The sequence below is a fragment of the Peromyscus eremicus genome, chromosome 1 (assembly GCF_949786415.1).
Source record: "Peromyscus eremicus chromosome 1, PerEre_H2_v1, whole genome shotgun sequence".
NCBI classification, from domain to species: domain Eukaryota; kingdom Metazoa; phylum Chordata; class Mammalia; order Rodentia; family Cricetidae; genus Peromyscus; species Peromyscus eremicus.
The window spans coordinates 101,014,697-101,025,743 of NC_081416.1; the positions used below are offsets into that span (position 1 = coordinate 101,014,697).

The 11,047-nt window shown below is 54.1% G+C and overlaps 1 protein-coding gene across 3 annotated transcripts; it reads left to right on the forward strand.

Moving 5' to 3' along the window:
• Nucleotides 1-635: 635 nt before the first annotated feature.
• Serpinh1 (serpin family H member 1) lies at nt 636-10,839 on the forward strand. 3 transcript variants are annotated; one of them, XM_059270707.1, is made up of 6 exons: nt 3,742-3,906; nt 5,130-5,173; nt 7,450-8,102; nt 9,453-9,551; nt 9,701-9,933; nt 10,448-10,839. In XM_059270707.1, exons 3-6 carry the CDS (start codon nt 7,484-7,486, stop codon nt 10,748-10,750), a joined length of 1,254 nt encoding a protein of 417 aa, XP_059126690.1. In that variant the 5' UTR covers nt 3,742-3,906; nt 5,130-5,173; nt 7,450-7,483; the 3' UTR covers nt 10,751-10,839. The 3 variants fall into 3 exon arrangements, with proteins under 3 accessions (XP_059126695.1, XP_059126690.1, XP_059126683.1); XM_059270712.1 differs by lacking the exons at nt 3,742-3,906; nt 5,130-5,173 and adding an exon at nt 636-755; XM_059270700.1 differs by lacking the exon at nt 5,130-5,173.
• The last annotated feature ends 208 nt before the right edge of the window (nt 10,840-11,047 follow it).

Sequence of the window (11,047 nt, forward strand, 5' to 3'; positions counted from 1 at the left end):
GGCTCTGCCTTGGAGTACTGTGTATATTGCACAGCCATGTGAAGACACATGTGTCTCCATGGCACTCGGTGGGCCAGGGGTGTGGGTGAGGGCTCCAGAGTTCCTGAGTTGTGGGATGGCTGGGGGTGGGGCCTGCTCTTGGAGGAGGGGAAGGGAGCTTCCTGGTCTTCACTGGCCTGCACTTCTCTCTCCCTCCTGGCAGCCAGCAGCACAGCCCCCTTAGATGGAAGGCATTCTTGGGAGAGTCAGACATTGCAGGATCCCTGACTCACGCCTGGGCTGAGAGCTCACTTGGCCTCTGGACAACTGTCACAGAGTGGCCGCCTGTGGGTCTCCAGCTCCAAGGAGAGGGCGGCTGGGACTGGCTGTCAAGCCTGTCTCCAAGTGAGAGAGGGAATTGCACTTCCTGTTCTAGACTGGACCGGCCTGAGGGGACCATCCCAGCTAGGGTCTGGGACAAACGCAGTTACTGATCTTTTGTCCAGCTCTGCTCCTTCCTTCATTCCCCTCTTGCTGTGAGCCTTGACCATGCTGGTCTCTCCCCCACACGCTTCTCCCAGGCTGCGCTTCAAACGGCAACATTTCCACCTTCTGGAAGGATCCGATAGGATAGAAGCTGTGGGCAGTGTGGACATTAAATGACAGGCTAGCTTCTGTCCTAGGAGTCCACAAGCCACCGGCGTGAAGACTGAATCTAGTCACGGGAGCCAAAGGAAGCTATTTCTACAATCCCTGGCCAAACTGCCCAGCTTAAGGTAGCATCAGGAAAAGGGTGCTGGGTGGTGTCGAGGGAAAGGGCGCATGGCACGATCTCCAATTCAGGTGTGCTGTGTGACCCTAGGCAAATACTCGCCCCTCTCTGGGACTCTTCTCCTTTCTGGCAAATGTGGACCTAGTTGGACTGGAAGGTGTTCTGTTTCCTGTGGCCTTGCTTCTGGACCTTGAGAGCATCAAGCTGGGCCCCTACATGCAGGGCAAGGCAGGGCGGCAGGAGCAGAGGAATCTAGGCCTTGGAGGAATCCAGACATGAGAGTTTCTGGACCTGTTGGAGTCCCCTCCCACCCCCTTCAAAAAGAGGCTTTTTTCAAAGCAAGCTGCCTGGAGAGTGGGGGAAGGGCCTCCAGCGTCTGGGCTGGGCTCAGAGCTAAGAATAATGTGGCAAAGACTCTTGACATTTTTTTGCTGACGTTGGAAATTTAAAGGAGCCATGGCCTTTCTTTCCTAAGGAGAATGAGTTAGCCGCTTCCCACGTGTCCCTCGCTGGCACAACTATGGTTTTCACCTATGACCATGGTTTTCATGACTATGGTTTTTTTATGCCAGACCCTAGGCTGGGAGCTAGGGACACAGGGGGAGGAGGGGGAGGCCTCTCCCACCCTTCCAAAGTCCCCAGTGACATTCACTTACAATCTGGGTGTGATAATGTAGATGCTCAGGCAGGCACTACAGGCTGACAGACAGAGGAGACTTCTGGCCAGCTGAGCTACACAAGGGCTCTGTGAGGCTGCAGGAGCGTCCAGCTCCACACCCTGCTCTGGACTCAGCTTCACGACCCGTAAATGGGGGGCTTTCGTCTCTACTTCTCCCCTACTCCTGCTAGGGTTCTGGACTTGTCTAACACAATGAGCCTCAGTTTACCTTCTTCCGGTTGGGGAAGTCATAGTTCTCTCAGCTTCCCTTCCAATGCTAGTGAGGCCTGGGTGCCGACAGGTGGAAGGGCAGAGAAAAGGGGGGTGGGGGCTGTCTGGGATTTTCAGCAGACCTCCACTGCACCCCACCAGCTTTGATGAGCTTTCTATTGCTGTCTCAGCTCTCAGCCTACCAAGTGAGTTCCGAAAGAGCCCGCGAGCCAACTGAGGATGATGAGAGAGGGGTCTGGCCTGGGACTTGGTGGTGTCCTTACAGCGCAAAGATGTCTCCTTAGAAGCAGTACACAGTGGAGGCAGGGGGAAGCAAAGGAGAATCGGGACAGCCGCCACGAGGACAGGGACAGCACCCTGGAAAGGCTGCTCAAGATCAGATCTGTTCTACAAAACAATGGTAGGCCGCCCAAAGACAACCAGGTCACTGCGCCTTGAGGGAGGTAGGTGGTTGCCTTTGGGGTGCATTTCAGAGAGTACTAGCTTTCAGCATAGGCTCACCCTGAACTCACCACCTTCCTGCCTTCTGCCTCCAGGGTCTCGGGACTTCAGGCCTATGACACTAGGCCTGGTACCATGATTTTTTTTTTTTTTGTCATTTTCCTTCTAAGATCTTTTGACTGAGATTCTAACAGGCTAAGATTCCTTCACTAGGTTCAAAGATTTTGTGGGGCTTCGATATAAGATTATCATATGTGGTGGTCATTTGAGGATTCACATACTCTCTGATTCTGTGATTCAGGCCGAAATCTATTGGGATCTAATATTTGCCTCAGCCTTTAGAACAAATGGCTGGGTAGCCATAGCCAGACCTCTGTAGAGCAGCTGGGTGGGGTATCCAAACCCTCCTCCACTGTTCCCTGTAATGGTTTGATGTCAAGACTCCAGAAAAATCATCTTTTGGGGTGCTGGGTGCAAAGACTCACCTGTTCCCTGGGCTCTAGTCAAGAACACTTGAGAAAGAAGATAATTAGGAGTCCGTTGATTGAGCGAGAAAGTGAGTGAATACAGGGTCCCTGGGGCTAGGATGGGGCTCAGTGGCAGGATGCTCTCCTAGCTTTCTTGAGTCCCAGGCCAAAACGTTGAAAAGAAAAAAAAAGCCTCTTCGTGCCCCACTCCTTTCCAGGCTCGTTGTCTGTTGTCTATTATGTTGCTATCAGAAGACTGAGGGAATCTGGCCTCACCTACTGAATTCTCTACTAACTGCACACACCCCTCAGAAAGGATGTCCCCAAGGGCAGGGACTTTGCCCAGTGTGCAGCTTTGTTCACAATACTTAGAACAGAGAAAAATACAATGGGTTAACTCAGAGCTCAAGAGGCTATCAGCGTAGGAGGGTGGGGCAGGGTAGGGTGGGAGAGCTAACTGTGAGTCCCTGAGTCCTAAGGGGATGGAGGGGTGGACAAGGGTGAGCAAATGGAGAAATGGAGAAAGGGGCAGTTATGACAATATCATGTTTCAATCAAGGGCACTAGCCCAGAAAAATAAGACCATACAACAGAGAACTTAATACAGCCAGGTTGCTCCCTTACACACACCTCTCCATTTCCAGGGGTCCGCCTAGATGCCTGTCTCTGAAATCACTTCAAGACTTGGCTTCCAGGGTGTGGGTCCAGCTAGAACTCTTCGGGCTTCTCCTCCCCAGGGAGGTTTCAAGGGTGAACTTGGGACTGGAGAAGGGCACTCACTGACTTCTGTGTCTGACTCTCCTAAGGCAAAGGAGAGGGGTCCCCACTAAGGGGTCCCTGATTAAAGCTTGACAACAGCGGGCAATGGATCTACTGGGCAGATCAGAGAAATGTGTGGCAGAAGGGATGTGTGACCAGAGCAGGCTTGTGTGGACAATCTGAGACTCCAGTCCCTGGGAGCAGAACTTTGGAGCGGGCCTGTCTTTCTGCTCATCCTGTAGTCTACACCCTGCTCTCCCACTTCCAGGATCTCCGAGTCCAAGGATGTCCAGGCTCTAAGGAACAACGCCCCCAACACAGCCGGGCGAGGGGGCAGTAGGACCCAGGGGTTGGGAGAGCGCCCGCAGGCACAGGGGCGGGAGCCAGGGCGGTTTGGGGGAGGTCTTTGGCTTTTTTTTTCTTCCTCGGGGAGCCACGGCACTCTCCGGAAGCGTTTCCAACTTTCCAGAAGTTTCTTAGGACCGGCAGGAGGGGGTGGGGACAGCCATATATAGATCCGGAGCCCGGGGCAGTGAGTTGAGTAGAGCCTGTCCGAGACGAGTGTCCCGTCGGTCCCGGAGCAGCCCAGCCCGGCCCAGGTGAGGGGCGGGGGCGGCCGGGCGATTTGGCCCAGGGGGAACGGATCGCTCCCGAAGGGGACTGGGGTCCAAACCAAAAGCCTGGGGTCCTGGCACTGGAGGGCAGGGGAAGATCGGACACGGAGCAGTCCTGCTTAGGGTCAGGTTACACATCACGGTCCCTGGAGCTGTAGTCTGGTACGCGGAGGGACCGGAGGAAGTGAGGAGGAGTCCAGCAGCTCAGGGAAGGGTAAAGGTGGTGGCAGGGCCTGAGTGGAGCTGGGACCAAGTGCAGAGATGACCTTTTGCACAACAGAGAAAGGGGGAGACCTGATTCTCCCATCGTCCGTGGGGAAAGGCCAGCTCTGCAGTTCCTTACTCTGGGGTGGAGGCCCAGGGACGCGCCGTGGTTGATACCAACCCAGCCTCCCCATAGGCTGTGTGGGGGCCTCTGCACCTAGCATGAGAAGTGCCATAGCCTTGGTTTCTCTTGATCCGGAGTGGGAGTCCCTAGCTGTTAGGGACCCCCGGGATTTGGGGAGCAGTCGCTTTTTAATTAGCATCCTAGAAGGTGACTGATGGCTGGACTTGACCAGCATTACCCCACCCGAAAGGGGAGTCATCAGGGTCCACCAGACCCCGGGTGATTGGAGTCACCCTGGTCGTTCCATCCACCCATCTAGTACCTGCAGGGTGAGGACTTCCTCTGAGCCTTGAGGTACCCAGCCTCCAGCTTGGGGACATTGCTGAGTCTCCAGACGCAAGGAAGAAAGCATTCCTTGTTTGGTCTAAAGGCCTACCTCTCCACTTCCCGGGTTTCCTGCTGGGCCCTCTGGGCTCCAGGGCCCGGATGGAGGCCAGTACAAAACTGGGGGCTTTGACTGCCTGGAAGTCGGGCCGAGGCCACACCCTTCTGCTCTCAGATAGTTCCTGCACCCATCCCCCATTCCCGTCTAGTCCTTTGTCTCAGTCCCAGGATTCCCTGCAGAGATTTTTTTTTTTGGTAGTGGATTGCTGAGAAACAGGACACCACAGTGGTCGGCAGGAGAGCTTTGCTGAAGGCAGAGCCCCTCAGTAGGAGTCCTGACCTAATTGAGCGGAGGAGGCCTCAGCTGGGCCCTGCTTTCTCCCAGCGCAGAATCCACCTCCGCACTCAGGGTATCCTTTGGGGGCTGAGCCTGACAGGCCTCTGCTCCCCACATCTCTACGGGGTCCCATCTCTTTACTCTTCTGTTTTCTTTCAGAATGAAAAAGGCAGGCAGTGATCTCCCTCTGAGGCAGTTTCAAGGTACTTTAGACCCTTCAAGTATCTGAGAAAACCCTGGTGTTTGTCCCCTGCCTCTGGCATCTGCTCCCCTTCTCTCCATCACAGGCTCCCAGGGCCAGCGCTGGGCATAGCCTTTGGCTCTGTGGTATCTTGGTTTTATTTTGTTTCTGTTTTTGTTTTTCATTATGGGACTGTAAATTGTCTAACCTTGGCCGGAGGGCTGGCATTTAGCTGTGGCAGATGGGTTGGGCTGTAGGAGGCTGGCTTGCTTGCAGAGACTTGCCTGCTTTCACTCCTAATGCTGGGTTTAACAGCGTGGCCTTTCTCGCCAGCCCTGCCTCTTCCCTCAGACTTCTGAAGTGCAGATGTAAAACTACAGCCCAGGAGGCTCCTGGATTCTCCAGGTGATTCCTCAGCACCCCTAGTTCCCAAACCAGGCTCCCAGTTTTCTTCCCCTCTGCTGGCCTAAGGAGATACGGCAACTTCTGCCTGCCACGTCCTCACCGCCAGCCTTGCGGAATCCCAAACTAGTCATTTGGGGCTTTCTGGAGAAGGCCCTCCCAGGTCGGGGTTGGCTGGGCGTGGGGGCTGTCAAGATGGTAGCTGCCACGTGGCAGGCAGGGCTAGGCTTCTCTTCCCCTTCCTTAGGCAGGCTGGTGGCCTCGGCTGGATTAGTGGTCCTTTCTGAGTAGGGTGGCCACGTGTCTGCTGCTGTGATACAATCCATAATGCTTATTTTTACTCTTTGAAGCATCTTTGAATGTAGAGTGAATTACATGGTCACCCTGACTTGAAGGTCTAGTGAGGGAGGAGCATAGTGTGGACATGAGGACCCCACCTCTCCTAAGAGTGAGATCTCACATCATCCCTCAGGCAGCTGTGAGGCTGTGGTCCTCCATTCCCTCTTCCTGTCCAGTCCCTTTGCATTGTTCCTTCAAGGTCCCTAGAAGGGAAGCAGCTGAGGAAGTGGGGGACTGGTCTGGCTAACAGTAGTGTCGTCTCAGAAATCCCATACCCTTTCAGGCAGGCCAGGCTCGCGAGAGTCTTCCAGCAGGGTTTGGAATCTTCTTTCTTCCTAGAAGACTATGAAAGGGTCTTCCAGAGTAGGGGCACCCATTCCTCACCAGGGTTCTTTCTGATCTTTTTGCCTCATGGTCTACTCGCCTGAACTGATGCATGAAGTGGGGAGGGGGGAGCGATGAGCTGGAGAGGGTGTGGGAATAGAAACCTTCGTGATCTGGGGCTTGTCTTGAGGACTGTTGCTACTGCTGGAGTTTGAGGAGGGGACTTGAAGGCATCTTTGAGGTTCTGGGACAGATGGTGACGTGGCCGTGGCTGTCCCACGGGAGGGCAGAATGGAATTTATGGCTCTGGCTTCCTGAAGGATGGAGGGAAAGGGTCGGTGCTCCACTGAGCAGCGACTCACTCCCTTCCCCAGGATCTTGCCCTTGCTGCAATCTTAGGAACCCCCTTTCAAGTTTCTGAAGACCTGGTCCCAAGAGCATTTGTCATGGGATTTCCCATCTGGTTCAGGGGCTGTGTGGGAGACGGACAGGCGAAGTCCCTGCTAAGGTATAAGGTCTTGGGTATGGGGAGACCTAGACCCTTAGTGCTCAGCAAGAGTCTGAGGCTAGATGGTAACACACGTGGTGTATGTACACACCCAAGGTCACCCTAGGGGCAGCAGAGTGGAGCATCTGGGTTCCCCCATTTAATGAGTGACCTAGCAGTGACTTATTAATGTCCCAGGGCAGAATGCAAGGCACAGAGAGGGCCAGGGCCTCAGCTCCATTTCACATGGCATCCTCTGCTCAGACATGTGGGCTTCCTGCAGACCCCCGGCCCAGCTGCTGCCTTTTCCCAACTGACAAGGGCCCTGAGGCTGTAGGAGACTAGAGCTGGGCTTCACAAAAGCCAGTGAGGATGCCATTCTGGCCAGGTGGCCCTGACTCTTAGAAACAGCTATGACAAATGCTGGGCATTGGGAACCAGATATACTAGGTTTCCGGCTCTGTTGGCTACAGTCTACTTCAGGGCAGCTATAGATACATAATTAACTTATAAGTAAGTATAAGTATTGAATGTCCCGTGGGAGACATCAATGGGTGGCCTGGTAATGTGCCAGGAACTTTTTTTTAGGTAAGGTGGTCGAAGAAGGCCTCTGAGAGGCTGGGTGGCCCTGAGTCAGGTCTGGGACCCAGAGCTGAGTTCTCTTGCCCCGTCCCCTTGGTGGCTTGGTGAGTAGACTATGGAGTAAGGCATAGACTTCAGGGTGCTTCTCTCTGTACTCCTCACAGGTCCTCTGTGGTGCACACAGCTCACCTCTCAGCCATGCGCTCTCTCCTTCTGGCCGCTTTCTGCCTCTTGGCTGTGGCCCTGGCAGCCGAGGTGAAGAAGCCTGTAGAGGCCGCAGCCCCTGGTACTGCGGAGAAGCTGAGTTCCAAGGCGACCACACTGGCAGAGCGCAGCACAGGCCTGGCCTTCAGCTTGTATCAGGCTATGGCCAAAGACCAGGCGGTGGAGAACATCCTCCTGTCACCCTTGGTGGTGGCCTCATCCCTGGGTCTTGTGTCTCTGGGTGGTAAAGCCACCACCGCATCACAGGCCAAGGCCGTGCTGAGCGCTGAGAAGCTGCGGGATGAAGAGGTGCACACGGGGCTGGGTGAGCTGCTGCGCTCCCTCAGTAACTCCACCGCTCGCAATGTGACCTGGAAACTGGGCAGTCGCCTGTACGGGCCCAGCTCGGTGAACTTCGCCGAGGACTTCGTGCACAGCAGCAAGCAGCACTACAACTGTGAGCACTCCAAGATCAACTTCCGGGACAAGCGCAGCGCCCTGCAGTCCATCAACGAGTGGGCCTCGCAGACCACCGATGGCAAGCTGCCCGAGGTCACCAAGGACGTGGAGCGCACGGACGGGGCACTGCTCGTTAACGCCATGTTCTTTAAGCGTGAGTCTCAGGATTGGGGTGACGGAGAGGTGGGACTCTTTCCCACTCTCCTGAGCTTTTCCTTATGCTCAGTCCTTCTTTGTTTCTCATCTGATCATGATGATACAACTGGCAGAGATCAGGCTTATTGTTAGACTCTCTGACGTGCTAGAAACTAGATCCGGTGGGGAGCCAGGCAGGAATCGCTAGGATGGAACTGTGCTTCGCCACATTAGGGTTCTTGCTTGTGTAAGTTGGAACATTCTGCCTCAACGGATTAAGGAACCATAGATGCAGGGTTAGCCCCATCTCACAGGGAAGGAGAGTGAGGCCCAGTGGATTGACTGAAGGTTAGATCTGGGGTTCGTGGTTTTGTGTGAGTATCCAGATATGGGGGACTGACCTAAGAGCTTGCTGGTAGGTGAAGGTGACCCCTAGTTTACAAATAGGGCCAGGCTTGGGGTTGGAGAGGTGACTCAGTGGTTAAGAACACTGACTGCTCTTCCAGAGAACCCTGGATTCAATTCCCAACACCCACATGGCAACTCACAACTATCTGTAATTCCATTTCCAGGGGACCCGACACCCATGGCAAAACACCAAAGTACATAAAATAAAACTAAATAAATGGAAAAAAAAAAAGTCAAACAAAACACCTCCCCCAAGAAATGACAACAAAAACAAATGAAACCAAATAGGCCAGGGTGGGTGAGGAGTCTGATTGTCATTGGTCTGTCTGGACAGATGTAGGTCTGGTTGGGACTTGCACACCTGTCATGCATATGCTTTTGGTCATCTTTCTGGCCACACAGAACTTAAAGAGAAGAAAGAAATGTTTTTAACTGACTTATTTACTTACTGTTTTTATGTGTATATGTGTGTACCTGCATGAATTTATGTGTGCTGTGAGCTCACATCCGAGTGATTGTGAGCCTCCATGTGGGTGCTGGGAACCGAATCCAGGCCCTCTGCCAGAGCAGTCGGCACTCCTAACTACTGACTCATCTGTTCAGCTTTGAACTTGTGGAGAAGAATTAAAGGTGGGCTTTGCTTACTCCAGGCCGAGGTACAGACCGACCCCACCCACCTCAGTTGCCCCATAGGGAAGAAAGCCTGCCTCAGCAAGTTTTCCAGACTCTGATAGATGCCACCCAAACATGAGGAATGAGCTTCTTGCAGTGTGATCAGAGAGACCTGCCTGCTCAGACAGGGAACATGTATTCAGTGGTCTGAGGACTTGCCACACTTGAGGGAGCCAAGAGCATGTGGCATGGGTAGAGTCTAGGGTGCACAGTTGGGGTGGATAGCTGTGGGCTGACTGTGTCTGGGGGACACAGCTCACTGACACCTTGTCTTATTTCTCTCCCATAGCACACTGGGACGAGAAATTTCATCACAAGATGGTAGACAACCGTGGCTTCATGGTGACTCGCTCCTATACTGTGGGTGTTACAATGATGCACCGGACAGGTAGGTATCTAGCCAGACAGTCAAAGTGTGGGACCCCAGGGTGCCCAGAATCTGGTTGGCCCCTTACACACACACACACACACACACACACACACACACACACACACACACACCCGCAGTGTGTTCAGCATCCTCTGCTTTTCACACAGGCCTCTACAACTACTATGATGACGAGAAGGAGAAGCTGCAGATCTTGGAGATGCCCCTGGCCCACAAGCTGTCCAGCCTCATCATCCTCATGCCCCACCACGTGGAGCCTCTCGAGCGCCTGGAGAAACTGCTGACCAAAGAGCAGCTGAAGGCCTGGATGGGAAAGATGCAGAAGAAGGCTGTGGCCATCTCCCTCCCCAAGGGAGTGGTGGAGGTGACCCATGACCTGCAGGTGAGGGCCAGAGGGTAAGGGTCAGGGCAGGCTTCACGCGATTGTTCAGCGCGTCCGGCCGGCACCCATAGGGCATCCGCGTAGTGCTGGCCTCTGCTAATGCTGAGATGTGTGTTCTGCCCTTGGGATGATGGCATGGGTAGCAGCTGAAAACAGTTGACCAGCTACTAGGGAGCTGCTACCCATAATGAGCTGAACTTTCTTAAGAAAATCCCCCGCAGACAGACCTACAGACCAGTCTGGTCTTGGACAATTCCTCTTGGATGGCTTTCCTCTCAGATAACTCTAGACTCCGTCAAGCTAACAGTTAAAGCTAATGAGGAGAAGGGTTCAGACCCTCGTGGTCTACAGGGGGAAGAAGGGAACAGTGGTTTGGAGCATCTAGCATATGCCTGGAGCAAGGTGGTCAGCGGGTGACTGTCTCTGTTTGGGGAAGCCTCCAGGGTGGTGTAGATGGAGGATGAGGGTGTAAGAGCCTGGCACGTGTGACCTCACTTAGTACCTGCTCCCACAGAAACATCTGGCTGGACTGGGTCTGACGGAGGCCATTGATAAGAACAAGGCTGACTTATCGCGTATGTCTGGCAAGAAGGACCTGTACCTGGCCAGTGTGTTCCATGCCACCGCCTTCGAGTGGGACACAGACGGCAACCCCTTTGACCAAGACATCTACGGGCGTGAGGAGCTGCGCAGCCCCAAGCTGTTCTACGCCGACCACCCCTTCATCTTCCTGGTGCGAGACAATCAGAGCGGCTCCTTGCTGTTCATTGGGCGCCTGGTCCGGCCCAAGGGAGACAAGATGCGAGATGAGTTGTAGGGTCCCAGAGTGAGCATGGCATGGCAGGAAGTGGCCAAAGGTTCCTGAGACACATGGGTGCTATTGTCGGGGGAGGGAGGGTTACCAACCTTGGATATTCCACGGGGCGGGGGGGTTGGCAATGCAGATCAGAATTCCCGTATGTCTGAGTGGACATTTCTAGCTAAAATCCTCTAGGATATGGGGCCCAGATACTCCGATGCCAAATTCTGGAGTGTCTCAGTCATCCTGTCCTGCCCTCCAGGTTCTAGATCCAATCTGCCTCAAAGAGTCAATCAGTGTTCATATTTATGGCCA